At 47.5% G+C, this 23,347-nt stretch overlaps 2 protein-coding genes across 15 annotated transcripts; both read left to right on the top strand.

Moving 5' to 3' along the window:
- Nucleotides 1–380: 380 nt before the first annotated feature.
- LOC122370208 (NEDD8-activating enzyme E1 catalytic subunit-like) lies at nucleotides 381–23,347 on the top strand. Of its 10 annotated transcripts, none has more exons than XM_043345610.1 (7): nucleotides 381–500; nucleotides 19,161–19,636; nucleotides 19,979–20,145; nucleotides 20,580–20,795; nucleotides 21,301–21,474; nucleotides 21,953–22,175; nucleotides 22,782–23,347. In XM_043345610.1, exons 2-7 carry the CDS (start codon nucleotides 19,177–19,179, stop codon nucleotides 22,871–22,873), a joined length of 1,332 nt encoding a protein of 443 aa, XP_043201545.1. In that variant the 5' UTR covers nucleotides 381–500; nucleotides 19,161–19,176; the 3' UTR covers nucleotides 22,874–23,347. The 10 variants fall into 10 exon arrangements, with proteins under 10 accessions (XP_043201545.1, XP_043201551.1, XP_043201549.1 ...); XM_043345616.1 differs by lacking the exon at nucleotides 381–500 and adding an exon at nucleotides 12,970–13,027; XM_043345614.1 differs by lacking the exon at nucleotides 381–500 and adding an exon at nucleotides 13,031–13,158.
- On the top strand, nucleotides 383–9,463 carry LOC122370209 (C-factor-like). Of its 5 annotated transcripts, none has more exons than XM_043345623.1 (7): nucleotides 1,761–1,775; nucleotides 2,885–2,895; nucleotides 3,911–4,014; nucleotides 5,360–5,537; nucleotides 7,493–7,626; nucleotides 7,890–7,990; nucleotides 8,874–9,463. In XM_043345623.1, the coding sequence occupies exons 3-7, from the start codon at nucleotides 3,925–3,927 to the stop codon at nucleotides 9,073–9,075; spliced, it is 705 nt and encodes a 234-aa protein (XP_043201558.1). In that variant the 5' UTR covers nucleotides 1,761–1,775; nucleotides 2,885–2,895; nucleotides 3,911–3,924; the 3' UTR covers nucleotides 9,076–9,463. The 5 variants fall into 5 exon arrangements, with proteins under 5 accessions (XP_043201556.1, XP_043201558.1, XP_043201554.1 ...); XM_043345619.1 differs by lacking the exon at nucleotides 1,761–1,775 and adding an exon at nucleotides 3,245–3,492 and having other exon boundaries at nucleotides 2,882–2,895; XM_043345622.1 differs by lacking the exons at nucleotides 1,761–1,775; nucleotides 2,885–2,895 and adding exons at nucleotides 2,902–2,963; nucleotides 3,245–3,492.

The raw sequence follows: 23,347 nt of genomic DNA on the forward strand, positions 1-23,347 counted from the left end.
TGTGCCCCGCATGGGAGTACCAAAAAAATAAGCTCAAAGCCAAGCTGGCGCCACCACCCCCGCCCCCACCGTTCCCGTCGAGTTCCTACTCGGAGTCAGGTGCCTCTGAATATCCGGCGCTCTCGCCCTCTCCACGCAGGGCCTCACTCACGGACACCGTACCGAGTCGCGAAAACCCGCCGGTCCAGAGTCGCACCCCGAAAGCCCCTGTCCGTCGACAGCTGAGCGCGCCCGAGGCTGTGGAGACCCCCGCGTCTGAGCCGGAGAAAGGCTGGCCTCATCCGGCCTCATCGTTCCTGTTCCCGTTCGAGCAGCGAGCTGGCTGTGGCTCGAGCTGGGCTGGAGCGGCTGGGGCGTGAATGATTGGTTTGGAGCTTGAACTGGGACATTTGGCGTCCGCGGCTGCTGGCTGGAGGAGCGAGGCAGGAGGAGGGGCTCAGCCAGGCTCAGCATAATAACTGCCTGAGTAACAACTCAACGGGAAATATCCAGAGGTCAAGGTGAGAGGAAGGTGAAATCGCCCGGTGAAAGGTGAAGGTGAAAATGTCAAGTTTAAGTCCTAAGAAGATTTCATTGATAAATTTTTCATATTTTTACATTATTTGACATCCTGAATCCAAAAATGATACTCATATGTCTCGCAAATAAAAGAAAAAAACATAATCAAACCTGACCTAACCTTACCTACATACCTATAACCTACCAACCTACAACCTACAAACCTACCCTAACCTAACCTAACCTACAAACCTACCTACCTACAACCTAAAACCTACAAACCTACAACCTAACCTAACCTAAAACCTAAAATTTTTGCTGTTTCATATTCGTATCAACAGCGCCACAATTGTAGTTAGGACCTAAACTTGACATATACCAATCGCCCTGTGTCGTTACAGTTAGGGCTTATACGAAGGCAAAACGTGTATTTCCTACTGCTATTCTTTACTGACAAGTGGCAATTACCTGTTACAATAACAAACAAAAGGGCAAGGTGATAAGGGAAATGAAACTAGCTGAAATGAAGAAGATTGGGTAAATATTTACTTTAGGACCGGCACACTTTTTCAAAGGGAAATTTTCGACAATCTTCCATTATTTGACATCCTAAATCAAGAAATGATACTTACATGTCACCAAAACTGCAAAAAGTCACACAAAAACTTGATAAAATCCAGCCATCTCACCCCGCGTCACGTAACGTACACCGACGAAATTATACGAATGCGGCGATTACGATATAAACAACGTGTTTGCGCCGTTGCCATTTGCGAAAAGGAAAAATATGTGCATGTTTAATTCAATGAAAATGACGTCATAATACCAAAAAAATACATATAGGCGAAATTTAAATGGTTAAAAATTGGGTGATATGGGGTAGGATAGCAAATTAAACACGGAAAAAATTATCAGAACATAACCTAACCTTACCTAACCTGACCTACTGATATTTGCCTACCCGGGGATAAGGAAAAAGTTGCTCGCATGAATAGATTGCAAGCAATGGTAGGTCAAATATTTTTAGGTTAAGTGATTGTGCATTAGGCTTCAGGCCTTCGGCCTGAAGCCAAATACACAACCACTTAACCTAAAAATATTTGACCTACCATTGCCTGTAATCTCTCCTAAGGCATTGCCTTCGGCACTGCCGCTGCTTCGCAACGAGAAATTTCATGACGTCACTTTCCTCACAGTTGAATAGCATCGTTAATATGTATTCACGAAACCTTGGAGCGCAGTGCGTGGCCGGTGGAGTACGCAGTCGGTGGGATCTACGGCGCAGGCCCATGTCGTCCCCTATCTCTCTGCGTGTCCACTAACACGAATGACGTCACGCATGTGGGCGGAGCTATGGGCGGAGCCTAACGCACGCGGCAGTCCAAGCCGCCATATTTGAATTTATATTTTAAAGGGACCCTCCCACCTTCAAAAAAGTTAATGAATTGGCATGAAAGTGATGTCGCTCGGTTCAGAAAGAGCAAAAACGAATATCTACCAAATTTCATCGAAAAATATTCACCGGTTTTCAAGATATTAGACTTTTACTTTTGTTTACTTTTTGGGATCTCCGCTGTTCCTAGCGACTTTATTTGAAAGTGCGGCATTTGTTGCGCGCAAAGCAGCATATACCACCGCGTGCTACAAAACGTTTTAGTCAAACATTTAACGGACGTTCGAAAGCCTGATGACGTCATCAGATTCCCATAATGGTTAAGAGATAGGGACCAAGCTGGTCCCACCCTGCAAGTAAAGGGAAGAAATTTCTTGAACACCATAAAGCTGCGGGGGTTGCGACCAGGATAAATGGTGGTTTCTGAGCCTGGCCGCAAACTTGGCTATCTCAACTCAAAACTAATGTTAAGGTGGGAGGGTCCCTTTAATAGAATCTTGCCGATATTTTGGGTGAAGTCAATTTATATGGATAGCTTGGTGACAGTTTAGCTATACGAATAATAATTTATTATGGATATGCGTATATTCAGCTTGGAATTGCAATTAAAGTTCCGCACCGCATAGATTCGAACTCGGGACCTTTGGAATACTGCGCGGGCACGCTAACCACTACACTACCGCGACCGCGCGGCGGCCGGCGGCAGGGAGGCTGCGGAGACATGGGGGGACATTTTACGCTTTTGTGAAAAAAGCAAAAGATTTAGCGAAAAACACGTAATAGATAACTTGCAGAAAATTGTCTGCTCTTTCAGATAAGATACTTAGGTTTGATATATCTTGTGCAGACTTCATTCTACAGTGCTTCGAAAATCGCTCATTTACATGGGGATTGAACGGGGCTTCGAGACTTGACTCCAAATGACGTCACGAGCTGACGTCACGAAAAGGTAGAATCGCCGGACGACCCTACCTGGTATATAGGGCCTTGCTACGGCGGTGACGGTAAATATTGTATTGGTGCATTTTAACTTGTTTGTGCCATGAATGACTATCAGCTATGAAATCAAAAGGTCAAATTATGTCATGCGATATGCTTCTTACTATCACTTGGGGTTCGCGACGAAAGTAATGGCTGCCGGTCCTAAAGTAAATAAATACCGAAGATTGAGTAGTGACAATGTCATAATTGAGATGCATGTTACCCTTATACGAAGCTCATTACATTATTGCTTTTGAGTCACCTGTCACATTTTGCCCCCAGGCCCCTATGTGGTACCTGTAGGCTGTAAATATATGCCTGCTTGCATATCTTTTCTCGCATATTAACATCATTCACTATTTCATGTTTCAGAGTTGTGGTACAATTTATTTTCCATGACATGAATGTGTGAACATTTTGAATTTAATGGGATAATAGATGCTTACTATGAATGGAGATGATTTTGAGTTTTTCCATAGTAATATCTATTTTTGTCTTATTCGCCAACTTGGAATATGGGCTAGCATCTTGCGCAGGTGTTCTGAATCAAGAAGTCTGTAAGGCAAGTGAGAAACTCAGCCTACTTCAAACAGATGATTGCTCAGAACTTCCCATAAAAGGTGGTTATATCAATCAAACCTCCCACACCTGTACCTCACACAAAATGCAAAACTGAAATCCATCATTATTTTTTCTTGTTTATGCTTATACGTAAGTTATTTGTCACTGTTATATCCTGTACCAGCATATGTAGGTTCCTCTTTGTATTTTGTCATGGCATGAACCAATTCAGCCAAGGTTACAAGTCAATGTATATTGGGTGTATTTTATGTGGATACTGCCTTTTGGCAGTCTATTTGTTTATTGATTATGTACTTATCTTGTTATTCTGATTATTATTTTTCAATGTATCCTACTCTACATATTATTCTGGACTCTGGTTGTACCTATGCTGAATACTGTAATTGATCTGTTAAGTCATGTTTTTTGTCTTTAGGTAAAATGTGCTGCATAGATTTAGGTTTGATTTTTTTTCAGATCAGCAAGAGAAAATGGCAGCCCAGAGGACCATCCTGATTACAGGCTGCTCTAGGGGAATTGGTCTTGCCCTGGCAGAGGAATATATCAACAGGGGGTGGCAGGTGAGGTCGAGGATGAGAGCAGCACCACTGATGCTTTGAGTACCCTCCAAATTTTTAGATGAATTACCCATGTGGCGCCCCACATGATCCTGGATATCCAAATTCCAAACCCTGCTGGAGGGGGAGGGGGTTCAACTACCCAGTTCTAACCTTTTGAACCCTTCTAAATTGACCTTTCCCTAACCAAATATATATACTTTGACACACCTGAGCAAGACAAACATGATTACAAAATTGCAGCTTATTGATTAGGCATGGTCAAGTTATTTACCAAAAACCAGACCCCTATTTTAAGGTATTTGACCTGACCTCAAAGGTCAAATGTCAAGTATGGTAAGAATATGATTGGAGCTCTGCCCCCCCCCCACACGAACAATTATGCAACCCCTTTTCCAGTCATGTGTGGGTTAGTTGCTAAATTTAACTTATCAGTAGTATTCCTGGGGTAAACTATGTTTCAGAGTCGCATTCGAGACCCCAGTGTGAGACTGCCATCTCGGCCGCCCTCGTCGGAACCGGGGTCCGCAGGTCACAGTCGGTAGAGGAGGAGTGAGAGAGTGTGTTTATGAAATCATTGGTTTTTATCTTGATGTCTGGACGCTAGCACGTGACCAGACCCGCAGCCGGCCAGGGAGCCGGCGGTCCCGTGTCGCTATGCGAATTCCACATGTATCTTCAGTCTTTACAAAGCCGACTTTTTTGTCAGATGACTGTGACTCTATCCAACTGTACATGTCTCGTTCAATGGCACAGCGAAAGCACAACATTAAAGGGACCCTCCCACCTTTAAAAAAGTTTATGAATTGGCATGAAAGTGATGTCGCTCGGTTCAGAAAGAGCGAAAACTAATATCTACCAAATTTCACCGAAAAATATTCACCGGTTTTCAAGATATTAGACTTTTACTTTTGTTTACTTTTTTGGGATCTCCGCTGTTTCTAGCGACTTTATTTTAGAAGTGCGGCGTTTGCGGCAGATGTTGCGCGCAAATAGCATATACCACCGCGTGCTACAAAACGTTTTAGTCAAACATTTAAAAATCGTTAGATATTTGCGCTGACGTCACACATTCAGAGGGGTATTCCTAAGCATTAGCCCCTCTGAATCAAAATGCTGCAATTTTGAAATTCAATATTTCCGATTTAAGGCATTTCTCGATGTTGTGAGTGCCGAAACCGGTAATTGTGAGCCAGGGACCCCATTTTGGCTATCTCAACTGAAATCTAATGTTAAGGTGGGAGGGTCCCTTTAAGAAGAGGAGACCAGGCATTTGGAGCCTCCATCGGGAGTTGGAGGACTCGTTTCCTTCACACCGGTACCACTCTAACACCGCCTCTCTGCACAGGTGCTGGCCACGTGCCGCTCGCCGGAGCGGGCCAAGGAGCTGACTGCGCTGCTGAAGAAGCACCACCAGTCACCGGCCGTCGCCCTGGACACGGCCGACGACGGCACCATCCTGCGCGCCTTCCAGACGGTGCTGCAGCGCGGCGTCCGGAAACTCGACCTGCTCTTCCACAACGCCGGTACGGCGGGACGGCTGGTGGACGCGGCGGCGCCGTCCGCCGTCGGCGTAGGGACCCGTCCGCCTGAGTTCAACCGCACCGAGTCATGTTTTTTTTTCATTCCACAAAATTAGCGACCCCCCAGACACTCGACTTTATTCCGAGTGTTCTGTGCATACCTACAGGGTCTTTCATAATGAATGTTACTTTTGAAAGAGCTATTTCTCAGGACATATATGTTCCTCATGTAATATGTACCATCACATGAAACAGAAACACATTAGCGTTTTTGCACACACAACTTTCATTTTAATGCTCCTCAGGAATTTTCCACTGTATCGTCCTTAATTAAGGCACACGTTTCGGCCCTCTGACGAAGGTGTCGCACCCCGCGCCTCACAACGCCTGGGTCCAGGCTTCCAGAAAACCTCTCCACTGTGGTTCGCAGTGGATGGCTGCAGGAGCGTTTTGTCTCAGATCTGCCAATGCGACTCCCCAAAACCAGTAGTCCAGCGGGGAGAGGTCAAGACTCCTTGGTGGCCACGGTCGCTCGGTGAGGCGGCTGATAACGCGCTCTTCGAAAATTTTCGATCAGCCACTGGCGCAACAGCTGCCGTGGTGTGCACTGTGGCACCATCCTGCTGGAACCACAGGCCGTCTCTTTGAACCATGTCTCTGACCTGAGGCAGAAGCATTCCTTGAGCAGCCTGAGGTAAGCCACCCCGTTCAGTGTTGACCCAGGGGAGAGCCAATGGATGAAGGCTTGTCCGTCGACCGTAATCCGTAATGCGTTTTAGTGGTGTCGACATACTCTGCTTTTGCGTGAAGGAAAATTGGCGTTGTGTTTTTTTTTTATTTCTTGGGACAAAACCCTAATCAATTTGCAACAATATGCTTATAAAATTCACGCGGAAATGATGAATTAAGATCTCCTAACTAAATGTTCAAAAGTAACATTCATCAAGACATTCATTATGAAAGACCCAACTTCCCGATCAGTTAGCTCTAGTTAACTCCTGCGGTGCTCAAACGCCCATCCAAAACTCTTGATAAGATATTTATTAAAACCTTTTTTTAGATTATCAAGTGTCATAATCTAGACATCCAAATGTATAGGTACACTAAAGCAGAAACATGTACAGTGTACACTAGTGTGGGCGTACCCGGTACCGCTAGTGCTTCGGGTGCGTGCCATCTAATTCATTGCAAACGCGTGCCTGTCAAGTCCGGGTGTGCCCTAAGATGACTGATCTCGATCAAATTTGCCATTCTGGTCAGATGACAGATATCCTCAAAACATCGGCGTTTTTTGTCTCTAGTTTCGTTCGTTACTAGTCTCATGCAGTGGAGTGGTGGTGGCACCGTTCTCGCTAACAAGCCGCCGTCTCCCCGCCCTCCCGTCAGCCCGATTCGACCGATCCATTCTCTCTCCGCGTGGTCGCACTCGTCATATTTGCGGTATGTGGGCTAGAAGCCTATTGTTATTCATATAGCGGTGTCACCGACCTCTCATCGGTCTAGAGTGTACGGTTTTGTGGCAGAACGGGAACGGCACGGCTCCGACCCTGTTCGACTTTAGACGTATCTGTTCCGTACTCTACGCTGTGCGTTGGGTCGAGATGAAGTAGCATGCGTCTGCCGCCGCGGGGAGCCGGCAGCAATCACTGTCAGTGCGCGCACCTGTGCGCCACCCGCAGCCCGCCCCCGGTGGGTCGGCCCTGGATACCACCTGTGTCGGATAATGACACCAGATGGTCGCGATGGTCGTTAGGACAGTAGACATTTAATCGGAGACGGATGCTATCAGGCTGACTTTTTTTTTGACGGCTACGCTTACATATGCGTCTCCTATGCGTCTCGTTTTTTTCTTCTGCTTAAGCTATACACCAGAGAGCAGAGATTATGATGTCCGTGCATATTGCTCTGTTTCGTGGTCACACCGCCTCCGTGCCGACGCCGCCCGCCGCCTCCGCCAGGTATATCCGGTCCCGAGGACGTGCTGAAGGCGACGCGCGCCGAGCTGGACGCCACCTTCTCGACCAACGTCTCCGGACCGATGGTCATCACGCAGACGTTCCTGCCGCTGCTGAAGGCGGCGCCGCAGCCCAAGGTGAGCCGCGCGGTCGAACGGTGGTGTGCGGCGTAGTTTGTCACTCGTCAATTAAAATCACCAACGAGCTGACGTAATCAACCAAGTTTGTGGCATACGATATACGCTTGTTGCTGGTTCGAACGTGGCTCAAATGCTTGTTTGTTTTGATTAATATTTATATGATTTTTGTATTGTCTGATGCTCCTGCCTTTGGCACCAGTCCCTGAACAGTGAACAGCAGTCCTTTGTGCCCGATGATCAACTCCTGCTGTCTCCGCCAGTTGGTGTTCATGTCGACCATTATGTCGTCACTGGAGATGAACATGGGCGGCGGCATGATGGCCTACCGGGTCACCAAGACGGCGCTCAACGGCATGGTCAGGTACGTTACCGGGCGACGCTCGCCGCCGCAGTCGGCCGGGGGCGGTCAGCGGGTATGGGCCAGGTAACGTAATTCGCGCCGGCTGCCCTGGGGACAGGAGGTCCGTTAATGAGATTATGTTTCATGCTTACTGAAATTAAATGCAGCTCGGGCATTTACCGAGTTTCCAATAGAGTTGCGTGGTAATGCAACTGCAGGAGTCATTTTTGCAAGTGCTCTGAACGGACTTCTTGCTAACTCAGAATTCGAAAAGGAAAATGATGATTCGTAAATCTTTCAATGGGCTATCACTTGTCAGTGTACTTCTTTTGTACCTCCCGGTGACCGACGATGCTGTCAAACAATGAGCCCTGCCTCACACTGCGCCGTGTCGCCGCGTCCCACCCGTGCGGAGCCGCCCGCGGTCCTATCTCGCCGCGGCGCGGTGAGCCGCCGTCTAACGGGACCGGTGGTTTGGCCACGGCTGTAATTGGCGTGACTGGGACGGTCAGGGGCGGCATTTTCAGCGCGACTTAATTGGCACGGCCAGGCCAGTCGTCAGCGGTCCTGGCCGCGGTTAGGTCGGACGGAAACATGTCTCGTGGCACCGCTCGTCAAAAGAATGCTTTTAAAAAATGATTGCCCCATCACCTCCACGATTTTTAAAGTTTAAATCGATTCTTAAAATATTCTTAAAATATTAAATCGATTTTTAAATTTAAAATCGTATCACCAGATATCAAATGTTCCTTTACCGTTTTTTTTTTTACGTGCGGGTTTACGATTTTGACATTCCCGCAGCGAACTGTGAGATCTCCGACCACTGGAGAAGGATCTCCCCACAGCGAGCTGAACGCCTCCTTAGAGTGGACTGACGCTCTCCTCCCGTATTTCGCACCCACAGGCAGTTTGCCGGTGACGTGTCGGGTGTGATCGTGCTGGCCATGCACCCGGGCTGGGTGCAGACCGACCTGGGTAACTCGGTCGGCCCGGCGCCCCTCTCGCCGGCCGCCAGCTGCCGCGGCATGTACGACACCATCGAGGGTGCCACGCGCGCCCACAACGGCAAGTTCATCGACTACCAGGGCCAGAAGATCCGCTGGTGAGCGGCCACCGCCGGCAGACAGCAGCAGGGGTGCGAGGTGGGGGCTGGTGATCAGAACAGGGTTAGAAATGACGAATCTCTGTGATTCTCTAGAGGTTGTGGCCGGCAGGAGGTCTATATTTGGCCTCCACTTCTGTAGTTCAAAAGAGATGCCATGTAGTCACGAGTTGTCTCCCGATATCAGATTGCCCCCTTCTACCTGCTATGGTGCTAAGATGGCATAATGGTTTGTCAGAAATCTGATCCTATTCTTGTTTGTAGATGGTGATATACATTGGGCTTGATGTGATTAGGATGCACCTTTTCATCACCCATACTCGTGTTTCGTAACTGTCTGCACTTGTTTTGTAGTAACATGTCTTTGAATAGCTACTACCCTAATTTTGTTATTCATTTGTCTTTTTTTATAAATTTAGTCCGAACCTTTTGATGGGAAGGATTCACAAGAGGGGTGTTCACGGGCACCGCACACTGCTGCGTGCGGTGTGTGCGGTACGTCCAGCAGGCGTGGGGGTAGGGGATGGGTAGGCGGTTCTGACGTCACGGCTGCGTGCGGTGGACGGTCCGCTGTGGCCAGTCCCGACCGGCCACAGCGATCGCTGTGTGCGGTGACGGAAGGCTGACGTAGGGACGCGGTGGGCGGAGCTTCGAGGCTGTGTGCGGTCCGACCGCACACAGGGTCCGTGAACAGCCCTAAGGACAGAGCCACCGCTAAGCGAAGCTTGTTGCGATGACCCTGCCCTCTACCCTCCGATCGCGCAATTCCGATTCTATGGCAGAATTTTTAGAGTCCAAAGTTTAACGTGCGCACAAAGCCGCGCACGGCCGGTCCCCTCGCTGACTTCGCCTGGCTACGGCCTGCCACCAACCGTAACCATACCTGTCAGGAGGCCGATAAATGTCGAGCGCCCGTCGCGCTTCGAACCCGGACTGTCATAACCGGGAACGCGTGCTCTCACCACGCGGAGTCCAACGCTGTATCCAACTGAGCTACGGGACCGGCTACGACCGAGCTATTACGACCGATTATGTGGCCAACCAGTAATTACGCCAGTGAACAAATCAAAACATGTACGGTCACGGAAAGAGGGAGCTCACGAAATGTTCGTTTTTATTTTGATTCAGGCAGTCGTTACGCAAGGTAATCGTTACGTAAGATTGTTGATGTAGGTGGATGGCGGTTTTTTTTTTGTTATCACAACAGTATTTTCATCTAATAAGCTTATTGTTCTAAACGTTTTTTTCCTTGTGCCATTTTTTAACGTTGCTGGTATTCACGTTTGACATATTTTATAGTTTTTCTTTCTTATTTCTAATGGAGTGTTCTTCCCATGATGTCATTTAGGCAACAGACATTCGACGTCGTTTTCTGCATTCCCTTTGGATGTTATTTTATTTGTCCTGACTTTTGCTCTACCGGTGCTTTTTTCGTTTTAAGTCCATATCCACACTCCTTCATATCTCGATGGCCTCTTGATTTAATACTGCGTCAACCGTGGCATGCGTACTAGCGAGTCCATCCTAATGTCCATGAAGTCCTCATGTCACATCCTATTGTAGAAGCCTGCTATCGGCTTTCTGTAATCGGCCTCCATTGCTTGAAAACCGATATAGTCGCCTATATCTCGTACTTTCTGGTTTGTGAATCTTCAGGGTGAAAGTTTATATCGTTTATCAAAGTTTATCTAATGCCTATGATGTATTGAGGCTCATGAATGTAGATACTAGATATTACAAGGACCTTCTCGATCATTCTCTGCTGGGAGTATTTTGCGGTGAAGCTACAGGGTGGAAAGTAATTACGCGAACATACTTTTTCGTCTTATAGCAATGGAAAAAGCGGCGGGTGATATGAAAATTTCATCCTTTTATATACATTATACATATTCCTATTTATGTGCGATACACTGACAAAGGCGTTCAGGCATAATTGACATGAGCATGTCAAGCACTGTTGGCCAAAGCTTAGTCCACGCCTCCTGGAGCTGTCTGGTGAGGCAATCGATGTTGGTGGCTACTAGCAGCTCTTAGACGCTCTCCTGAAGAGTCGCCTGGATATTTTTGATCAAATTGAGGTCTGGGCTATTTCCAGATTGACCATTATATGCCCAGAAGAAGAACAGATTCTCAAAGCACCAGTCTTGCGTCTTTTCGGCCGTGAGAGGAAGGACTTTATCAATCATGAAGAAGAGTTTCTTTGCGTCGGGCACAAAAGTGCGCTCAATCATTTTGCCCCTTTTGGTGCATTGGTGGATTAGATAAAGAGACTCGTCTGGAAGGATGTTCCACTAGTTGTATACTTTATTTTTGGTTGCCTTTTTGGTCACTACATGCAATTCTGACACCATCCGGGCGCTCATAACACGCTGATGTGTGTTCCTTTGCCGGATGTTTGAAGGTTGGGACGGGCGGGACGTCGGACGCATCAGCAGCCCCCAACGCGTTGTTCTGCAGGTTTGACGGATGAAATAGCTTCGAAGATGTCTCACCCAACCACAAAGCCAGCTGCCTGTCCTCCTCTGTTCAGGTTTGCCGGTCTTTAGAAAACTTAAATTGACAATCCTGCTGTTAATTCATGAATTTTGGCCATCTCGATTGTTTGTACGGCTTGATTTTCGAATTTTCACGGATTTATGTATGAATCGTGATATCTTAGATCGGGTACCCGGCCAGAGTAAACCATTTCGCCTGTTTTCGGATCGACTGTTGTCGTAATTGGTCGCGGAAATGGTGACCACCCATTCGGCGCCTGAATTCGCCGAGGTTTTACTGCCGCCAACGGCTTTGCTTTTTAAGTCCTCTTAAGTTTTATTATGCTTCAACCAAACGTGTAATTGAGTAATGCTGGTGCCGAGACCGTTCCGAGTCCCTTCCGCACCAATCCAGCCAAAATAATCACAAACGCTTTCCCTGGCAACACCAAATTGCGATCTTTGCACATTGTGGTCTTGTGCAGCGTATGGCGTCTGCACCATTCGAAGTCGAGACGTGTTGTAGACCTTCCAAGTCATTTTTCAAAGTAAGGTCACTTTTGGTAGATGAGGCGACAACAAACACGACCAATCATGTTCCATGACAGCCCGCGCTCATACAAAATCTCCACTGACGGGCGAAATTGTAAGAAAATACATGTTCGCGTAATTACTTTCCACCCTGTAGTGGTGCTGACTGCTGTCTCTGTGTGTTTTGAACTGTAGTTGCTCGCTCACTCATGCAATACTGACCACGATTATACAGAACCGCTCCGTCCGTACAAAACTGCCCTTGTTGGCTGGTTTTTGACTCCCGTGCCGTTTTAATCAGGATGTTTTATCTATCACAATATACAAAACTTCTCCGAATAAAGTGTTTGGCCAGTGCGCATCTGTCTGGCTTTATGCCTGGAAACGCTCTGGACCGGGATCCGGGGCAACTTTCGAGGGTGCACGTTGACGTACGTACGCACTGTACAAACTGACATATGCGTCGTGACCAATAAGTCGAGGATAGCATTGCATGCGAGCACAGGCTTGCAGAATCATGATTTTTTGCTTGCCGGTTACGCCGTTGTATCAGGGCATCTGCATCTGGTTGGACGTAAGCGCATTTGAGGTGTTGAGGTGATGCCATTCCCAATGTTATGCGAAGGTGTCCGTTTTCCAACGAGCGATGGCCGGTGAACGGCTGGGATAATATTTCTTTACTTATTTGAATAAGAAAAGCAAATAGACAAAATGCCAGGGTCAGTTGAAGCCGCTTAGGTCGCAAAGCTGGTCGAAGGAGGTCAGCAGGTCCGCCTAATGGGATCGGAAGGGGAAGACATTATTTTTAAAATATGGTGGCATTTATTCATTGTTTATTGAAGACGTTCTTAACACTAATGCGACAAAAGCTGCGTATTCGATTATGTTCACTCGCAGTGATTGAGAAAGAAAGCTTGAGACTGGCAGAGAATTAGCCAATGGAGAGCGAAGGTTAGAATAAGTTAGCGCGATATGATAAGTTTTCGAATGATATTTTTTTGTGTGTTCGCATGCATGCAACAAGCTTTATGCAACGAACCGGTGTTTTTGTTATTATTTTCAAGTAGATACGCCGAATATAGGTACAGATAGATTTAATCCCACAGCCATCTAAATCCATAAATTAGGACGAATAGCTTCAGTTGGACTAGATACACTACCAGGAAGGTTTAGCCAGGTTTTGATCTACTAATGCCTGCCGGTTTTGATGCATTCATTTGACTTTTTGAAATGTGTTAGGTTGTTGAAACTTCAGTTGGATAATTGTATTTCTTTGTAATAAGACAAAAATACAAGTGAAGGTCATCTCTACTTAGGCTTGCTCGGTTATGTCCCCCATGTGTGATGTATCTCGTACAATGCTTCACCAGCACGGGTTCATCAGTGCAGCACAGTACCAACTACCACAGTCTATGACAGTCGGTGACACACCAGGGAAATAAGCTAAAATTAGAGCACTCTATTTATTGCTCCCGCTACTTCACCGTCTCCCATAGGGTCCTGTGTTGAGCTGGTGTCGAGGCTCTAAAAATGACGCCGATTTTTGCACCCTTCTCACGAAAACCGCTCGGACCGCCTGGAAACCAATTGTTCCGCTCTAAAAATTTCATGATCGACGGGAAAATGAATGAGGAAAAGATTGGTCCTGAAATAATTCTGAACTCCCTGTAGAACATATCGAAATATGGCTGCAAACTAGGAGCATGTCAAAATCGACAAAACAATACAAATAAAATTACCGGGATTTTTTTATTTTCCATGCATCTGTGTATGAAATCAGTCGGTTTTTCGGAAAGATCATCTTCTGTTTAATAAATAATTCCACAATTGCAATCGAGAAAAAAAAACATTTCCGCTGTGACAACAGTTTTGGCATTGTGCCAGTAGTGTGGCGTGCGCGGTGCTGCGTGGTCGTCGGGACGGAGTTGTGAGTATTTTCGGTGTTTTAAATGGTTGATGGCCATTTGAACCAGCTTCATATTATTTCCTACAAATTTTTGCATCAAATTATTGCTTTGAAAGACCATTGAAACCCCTTATCTCTTCATGAAACACGATCATATTCATCGTCGACGAAAATGGCGTGGGACTCCATGTGCATTCCGATCGAAATAAATCGTAAACTAAATAACATTCGATGATAAGTATCATATTCTAGTGACACATTTTCATAAAATAAGGCATAAACTTTGCAAGGAAGTCAACATTGGATAATTGGATTCTTATTTTGCTCACATATCCTTGTAGTAGTCAAATGGCTCAATTGTTAGATAGATGTAAGCATATGTTTTGGCTTGATGTTTGCTGTGAAACCACCCAGCCACTTGCTGGTTGAGTGGTTTTCTGATAATTACCTGATAATCATTTCTCCTTTTCCTTAAAAGAAACTAAAATTCCTTTCAAAGTAATCCATTTTAAGGAAAGGGGGCTTGCTCATTGGCATTTCATGTTCTTGTTTTGTTATTGCTGGCAGTATTTTGATACAATAATGCAATATGAATTTTTTGCAATAATAAAACCTAAGACAAACTTAGTTAATGCGTCAATCAAACACCCAACAGAAAGATTGTGAGTCCTTGTGACGTGAAGTAGAATATTCTATGAATGTGTTATATAGAATATGCCAAATATTAAATTAATTATTATTTGATACTGATAGCTGAGCAGGTGGATTATGCCACAATATAATTTCATTTTCTGGTTTTGAAATAGCCTGCAGTATTTTTCTTCAACAAATGTAATATACATAGAATACATGTTGTTATGTTACCTATGTTAAAAGTTTAATAACAGCCAACAGAAGGAGCTGTTTCAGCAGATAATGTTTGTACCTTATGCATTACCTTTCTTTTCTGCAGGACCATGCTTCCGCTGGGTGGTCGACATTTGCCTCCTGAAGAAGTTGAGCAACATGAAGACCACCAGATGAGGTGTCTGCAGTTCATGTGGAACTCTGCAGACTACAAGTGTTATGTCAACCACAACCAAAGTGCTGTGATCATGGAGGCATGAACCTCATGACAACACTTCAGATTTGCAGTTGAACCAAAGTGTGATTCAAACCACCTGTGGCATCTCACTCAATGTGTGAACAGTGTGATTATTGTGCAGTGTTCAGCTGCAACTAAGACATTTATTAGTGACTTGTTTTGCAATTAGCCACCAAAAGCATTTTTTTGGGCTGGCTGCTGTAATTTGGTTGTGCACTGCGCAATAGTGGTAGTGTTTTGTCACTTGTCAAGTTGTCAGTTGTGCATGTTGCATGTTTCTCTTCCCTCGGCCCTCATTATCAGTTAAGTGGTGAATTGGCATCACTCAGTCTCCCCAGATCTCCATTGACTGTCTGTCAACCACCTAACTTGAGATGGTATTTGCTAATAGTGTCAGAAAAGAAGTGATTGTAGACATTTTTAGGAATATGAGCTCCGTTTCATGCGTGTTCCAGTGGTCATTTTGTCACATGTCCCATAGTGTAATAAATGGAAACTGTTGTTCCCTTTTGAAGGTACTCGCGGATGCAGAAAGCGTTGGGCCTAATTATTAAACGCACCCTCCTATCAGCGACGCACGAAATCGACAAATATCATCCTTTTTAGAACAGGAGGAAACGAAAACTTGTGAACATAGCTGTACCTACAACAGTGCATAAGGAATTGAAATTCTGGGAGTTTTTGAAATTCGGAGAAACTCAAGTTGTCGACAGGTATGCCCCCTTGCACGTCAAAGACCGCCTAAAAATAAACGTCTACAAATGAAGGCAGTATTCGTATGTTCGTTGTAATTGCAGCAGCCTAGCAACATGTATTGCGGTCCGATGGCGAATTGCACTCGTGCTCAAAACTATGCCGGTAACTGCCAATGCACTTAGGTCATAGGTGAGGAGAGGAAGGGTTATGTCATATGTCAACATCATAAAAATGGCTTCATCTGAGCTGTGCCTATTGTAGGTACATAATTCAACCAATCTATGCATTTCGTTTCTTGCAATCTACTCATGCTTTCACTCCAGCTTCAGAGTAATCATCCCATATTGTACGTCTTAAGATATTGATTTCTATCGCGGTTTGCAATTACTAGCCACGTCTCACCTCAGTTTGGTGGCCCCGCATCGGCCCACTCGGCCGCTCTAAAATTGACTTACGGAGGAGGATGGTGGCTTTTATTTTAGCTTCTCCGCCGACTGCGGGGAGCGCCGTCGCCGAGGTAGGAGCAATAATTAGCTTATGTTTGGGACTAATTTCCACGCTTAATTAACATTTTAATGTTATTTTAATTAATTCATGTTAATCCTTGACGCATTCTCTTTCTATTGATACCATCCACCGGTCTGAGAATTACTGCCTTGCTGCGTAAGGGCCGATAAAAGATCACGCTTTTAGGGGTATCTCTTCAACATGGGGCAGGAGCAATAAATAGAGTGCTCTAATTTTAGCTTATTTCCCTGGTATGTCACCAACTGATGAAGGACCGGGGCGATCTGTACCCGGGCAGTGGCGTGGCCCGTGGCCGTGTTGCGCAGGAACTACTGTCAGATTGAGGGGACACACCATAGAGATCAACCTAGGTTACCTTCAAACTGAAATCTAGTTCAGTTGGGGAAACTACGAGGCGAATATCAAAAAATTGATTGGTCAATAAATGGACTTTTGATGACCATATATGGGCATAAATGCAGCCCTCGCTACTAAGGGTGAAAAACTGTATAACAAGCCGGTACTTGCGGTATCGCGTCCACTTATTGGAGAGAAAAGGCTTTCATTTTTCACTAGGAATTAGCGTGATTTGATTAAATTAGGCGAATAAACTCAAAAATTGATAGGAAAACGGCTTTTCTGTAGGTTCTGGGCATCAAAATCAGCTGGCCATTCAATAAATGGATTGGTTTTATGAAAGAAAATTGTTAAAAAATTTAATTTAATTACAATAAACAAAGATATTTAATTTTCAAATAATAACTTAACCACAATTAGAAAAACCATAAACAAAATAGGTAATAAAAATAATGACATTTTTAAACCATGGTACTGCTTACATTTTTTGGCGCGTCTGTTTCAATCCGCCATATTTTCCAATCACGGTTTGACATTGCGTTGTAACTCTGTGATTTAGAGCCGCAAGTTGATTATGCACTGAGTGAATGTAGGCCTTGTGTGGTTAAAAAACATTCTTATTATGCCTTATTTTTTCATTTGTATGCCAGGATTCATTGAAAAGATGAAGTCTGATTTTCTGACCATATATGGTCATCGCTTCGCCCACTCCAGCCGCTGATTGGCTAATCCAATTTTTGTTTGGCTCCTCGTAGTTTGCCCAACTGAGTTTTCTCACCAGTTTTAGGCCACTTATTTTTTTAGGCTTTGGCTTTTTCAATGAAAAAATGAAACAAAACATTTGCTAAATTAATTTGCTAAATGAGTTGCTGAGCCAATGAAAGAGGTGCTTTTTCACTTAAATGCTTTCTTCCTTTGTGACCCACAACCCCTGATTTGGGAAGGACACGCTGTCCCAATGGTTCCTGGCCCTGTAAAAGTACCGCCCCTACGGCCTTGGAGGCAAGACCCCCCCCCCCTGGTTCCCCGGCGGGCCGGACCCACTTCCTGTGCCTATGCCTGTACCGTTCCATGCAAATTCTGTACCACACCACATCGAATCTGCACTGCACTGTGCGCAGGCAGAGGGTGCCTGCAATGATGAGATCTCTTTATGATTGCAATTGTTTGCAGTCTGGGAAATGTGATGTGAGACGAGACCTTGTACCGATTTGTGCTAGGCATTCTACAAACTGATCACTCTTGGTGTAGCTACTGTCATACACATTCATGTAGTAAGTGGAAGTAATTTTAATGCCTTCAACTTTTACTGAAAACTTATAAAATCACTGTTTATAGTTAGAATTTGCTGATATATTCTTTAGATGCACTTATTAGCAAAACTGACACTATTGGTCACACTTTTTTCCCATATTAAACTATCAGCAGACTGAGACAGTCCACAATGCAATACATTTCAGATTGTCACTCCTGCTGCATGTTGGAGCTTTGGCTCTGGTTGTCTACTTAACGAGCTGGCAGCTCTTAGCTGCATAGTTCTAAATGCCTAATCATAACCCAGAGCTGCACTTCATTGTAAACCAGTATAACGCCTTTTGGGGCGACTAACGGAGCGAGCGAGAGGGTGGGCCTTGCACGTGCGAAATTGCGAAGGGGTACCTCCAACTGACTTGTGCATGGCACCCTACTAACCGGTCTCTAGCGATGTGCCAAATTTGGGCACAATCGGCCCAGCCGTTCTCGAGATCTGGAAGCGGCACCCTGCACGTGCGCACGTGCAAAATGGGTCCCAACTGACTTGTGCACGGCACCCTACTAACCGGTCCCTAACTGTGTACCAAATTTGAGGGCAATTGGTCGAGCCGTTCTCGAGATCTGGAAACGACCCCTGCACGTGCGCACGTGCAGCAGCACTCCAACTCTGGCACATGAATATGCATTGCCTAGTGGGTGCCTACCTACATGCCAACTTTCAGCGCAATCGGCCAAGTAGTTACCGAGATATTGCAACAATTACAAAAGTGACACCTCTTCGTTTTGCACGTGGCACGTGCATAAGGGGTCACCCACATGCATCGGGAATAGTCCAATACTTGGTAGAAGGAATGAAGCTACCCTACAAAAATTACCGCATGTAAATCGGTCAAGTGGTTGCTGAGATATAAGCGTCGCAAAAGCGTGACCACGGCCGGCCGGCCGGCCGGCCGGCCGCTCATACTCAGAAATTTCCGTTAATCTAAGGAAAGACTACGCTCGCTTCGCTCGCTCCGTAATCATTCCTTTGGCATGCACTAAGGAATGTTCATGAAACATAAATATGAAGCAGCAGAGCCATTCTGACATGATGGGGCTATTAAAGTATGTTTAGTGTTCAAATGGATATCTGATTTGGAACCAGAGTCTGGTTTGGAGTTGATTTTGTACAGCTCAAATAGGTGTCAGAGTTAGTGTCAGTAAGTAGGTAATATCGGTACCTACCTGCATCACTTAGCTGTACCCAGACCAGTTACTGGACCATATATTACCTTTTTCAGACGCCGCTGACCGCCAATGGAGGTGGAGGGTAGCAGCGGCGCGCGGCCGGCCGGCCTGTGGACGCACCTGCAGCGGCTGGTGACCCGGCCCGGCCCGCTGGCGCACCCCGAGTTCACGCCCTCGCCCGAGATCCTCGACCTGCTGCGCGACACGGTGCGCGTGCTGGTGGTGGGCGCCGGCGGCCTCGGCTGCGAGCTGCTCAAGGACCTGGCGCTCATGGGCTTCGGCATGATCGACGTCATCGACATGGACACGATCGACGTGTCGAACCTGAACCGCCAGTTCCTGTTCCGGCAGCAGGATGTGGGCCGGCCCAAGGCGGTGGTGGCGGCCGAGTTTATCCACGGCCGGGTGCCCGGCTGCACCGTCACGCCGCACTACTGCAAGATCCAGGACTACGACGACCTCTTCTACCGGCAGTTCCACGTGGTCGTCTGCGGACTGGACTCGATCCTGGCGCGGCGCTGGATCAACGGTGGGTGGTGGAGAGGAGATGTATCAACGGTGGGTCGCAGGAGGCCTGGCCAACGGACGGTGCTGTTAGGGGTAGGGTGGGGTCACATGGAGGTAAACATAGGCTGTATGGGCTACTTAGCGAACTTTACTTGTTTTTATTTTTTGCATTGAATATCAATATGAATTCATTATGTTCCACTGCTTGATACGGCAGTTGCTTATTAATGTAGACATTGGAGTCAATATTATCCGTACTGATGGCGCTTTGAAAATACCAATGGGTGGCGTGTGTATGATTGCTGGTGTTTTTGGGAAGCTGCAGTAACGTCCCGCAGATGGTCTGACTGCCTCTGTGTTCCAGGTATGCTGGTTTCGCTGCTGCGGTATGAGGAGGACGGCTCGCTGGACCAGTCCTCAATGATCCCACTGGTCGACGGCGGCACTGAGGGCTTCAAGGGCAACGCGCGCGTCATCCTGCCGGGCATGTCGGCCTGCATCGAGTGCATGCTCGACCTATACCCGCCGCAGGTCAGTTGGCGCCGCGGACATAGCGACGAGTCAGCTCATGGCTGTACGGAGAGTCATCGGGCCAGGGCGGGGCCACCGGCTTAGCGTGGTGTTCACTGTAAATGACTTTGGTATCGATAGTTAACAATCGTTGATGGTTTAGTTACAGCCGTTAAACTATTTGAGTTTTATGCAAGCTAGTTATTCATTGTTTTAGGGGCCGTTTCCCTGTTGAATGAATGTGAAAATAATTATTTTTTTCGTTCACTCGTGTCTTTCAGGTCTGCCATTTATCTCTTACGTTTCTGGTCCTTGCATGCTCCACCTACTGTCTACCGCGCCCATAAATACCATCCTATTCTGTCCTGCTGCTCCAACGTACAGTGAGAAACTCTTCACGGATTACGGAAACACCAAGTGACTGAGATTATTCCGCCTCTGTTTGTCACCCGCAGCGTAATTTCCCGCTGTGCACGATCGCTCACACGCCGCGGCTGCCGGAGCACTGTGTCGAGTACGCGCGGCTGCTCCTCTGGCCCAAGGAGAACCCGTGGGGCGACGGCGCGGCTATCGACGGCGACGACCCGGCGCACGTCGGCTGGATCCTGGAGCGGGCGCAGGAGCGAGCCGCCGAGTACGGCATCGCCGGCGTCGACTACCGGCTCACACAGGTGCGTGACCGGGGCGGGCGGACTACCGGCTCACACAGGTGCGTGACCGGGGCGGGTCGACTACCGACAGACCGGGGCGGGTGGACTACCGACAGACCGGGGCGGGTGGACTACCGACTGACCGGGGCGGGCGGACTACCGGCTCACACAAGTGCGTGCATACGGACAGACCGGGGCGGGCGATTTTTAGTGGTGTGACTGATTGTCGACGAGGAACTATGCCTAGGATCGTGCGTTTTATTTAGAATGCAGCATGTTTTATGCCTATACAATGTTTTATGCGGTTTTGGAGCATGTTCCGTATAAAGAACCACGAGCATTTTCGTAAGTAATAACTCACTGCGTTGTGCGTACTTAATAGGTACTAATCCTTTCCAACGGTTGCCTTTTGTTCCATTTATCTCGCGAAAATTCACCTTATATCGAGCAGACTTCTGACTTTGTTCATCAGCTGCTCAAATCACCGCGTTCCTGACTGGGACTCCCACCCCATGACTCCCGCCAGGGTGTGGTGAAGCGCATCATCCCGGCGGTGGCGTCCACGAACGCGGTGGTGGCGGCCGCCTGCGCTACAGAGGTGTTCAAACTGGTCACCAGCTGCGCGGCGCCCATGAACAACTACATGGTCTTCAACGACGAGGACGGCATCTACACCTACACCTACGAGCACGAGAGAAACGTGAGACGAGCCGCCCGACAATTGGTCAATAATTAGGGACTCTCGATGATGAACGGGCCTTTATTCATGGTCAGCGTATCTACGAGAACGTAGTTCAGCGGTCAACGCTTGTTGCGTTTGATACCGGATAGAATCAGCAATATGGAACGAGCTTTATGCTATTTCAGCCTGACGGTTAAAGTGATATACCCGAATATCATTTTTAGTGAGCACGGAATGGTGCACTTGAAGAATGTACCATCCGGCCTAAGCTATATACAAATACATCCTAGGTCTTGATGAACTCTGCCCCATCATGTAGCACAAGCTGCCGCAATGCGTCTGAATTTACTCTTATGGTCACCCGTCAGCTGATCTCGCGTATTTGGCAGTAGTGGGAACAGAGACGTTATGCTGAACAGTTTTTCTACTCCGCGTTACATACGTGCCCTATGCCATCCCTGGCCCCCTCCCTCTCTAACGCTGTCTCCTCTCGCAGGAGTCGTGCACGGCGTGCAGCCAGCGGCCCACGCCGCTCCGGTTCACCCCTGACACCCGGCTGGAGGCGGTACTCGACTTCCTGCGCGCCGCGCCCCAGTACCAGATGAAAAACCCCGGCGTCACCACCACCACGGCCGACGGCCGAAACCGCACCCTGTACATGGCCACCGTGCCCAGTATAGAGGAGCGCACCCGGCCCAACCTGAAGAAAACGCTCACCGGTGAGGGCCGCACGGGAAGGGGAGAACGGTCACAGATGAGGGCCGCGAGGGGAGAGGGAAGGCGGCCAACACAGGGCAAGGCCGCACGGGGAGGGGGACGGTCACAGGGGAGGGCTGCACGGGGAGGGGGTAGGACGGTCACAGGGGAGGGCTGCACGGGAGCGCTGGTTGACGGTGACGCCACCACTGTAGCTCCACGAAGTTTTGTTCCAGCTTGTCTTGCCGTAGCCATTTGCAATAAATTCATAGGTAAGGTTTGGTTTCTACTCTGCTTTCCTTTTTTAATGTACCGAGTTGTAAACCCATGTGAGCTAATGAAATATATTACGACTGGTGTAATGGTTTATCGTATCAGTATAGAGGTTTACGGAATATACTTTATCTTCAGTACATGAAGTTACGATATGGCTGAGAAAATTTGCAATGCATTTGTGGACTTCGTAATGCAACGATCAATTTTCTTAACTGCGGGGTTAAGATGATGAGCTTAAGTTATTTGCCTATTCGCTCACCACTAGAAGTTTGCTGCTATCTTTCTGGAGCTGGCCTGTCCCCCCGTGTCCGTCAGAGCCGTTACTGACCCACCTGTTTACCTCTGTCCGTCAGAGCTGGAGCTGAGCTCCGGCCAGGAGCTGGCCGTCGCCGACGTCTCCACACCCAACACGGTCATCTTCCAACTGGAGCTGACGGACGCGTGACGTCAGCTGCCGCGTGTGTGACGTCACTGAGCCCTGAGGTCACTGAACTGACGTCAGACAGCACCTGCCCTGTGATGTCCGCTCTCGGCCGCGTGAGGAGGTGACAGAGCAGGTCACGGTAAGGCACTGGGTGCCAATCTCTGACAGCGGCGCCTCTCAGTGATACGTGCGGTCGCTGGTATGGGACCTGTGGGGTGGCGTGGCGGGCCCGAGATGCGGGTGGCCCGTGGTTGGCTGTACTCTCGTCGGGCCGGCAGGGGGTGTGGCAGATTATCGCTGGTCTCAGCTGACTGAGGGCATGTGAATGGTGAAGCGGTCCTGCAGGAGGGCGATGTGGTGATGTTGGGACGCCGGCCGAGCCGGTGATCCGTGTCGGATCGTGACTTCCCTGTGAGCGGCCTGTGCTGGCCGACTCAACGTATTTAATGTCAGTGTAATGTGCTTAGGTCAAATATACAATTGTTCGCACTGTCA

Source organism: Amphibalanus amphitrite, unplaced genomic scaffold (assembly GCF_019059575.1).
Source record: "Amphibalanus amphitrite isolate SeventyFive unplaced genomic scaffold, NRLGWU_Aamphi_draft 001109F_arrow, whole genome shotgun sequence".
NCBI lineage: Eukaryota > Metazoa > Arthropoda > Thecostraca > Balanomorpha > Balanidae > Amphibalanus > Amphibalanus amphitrite.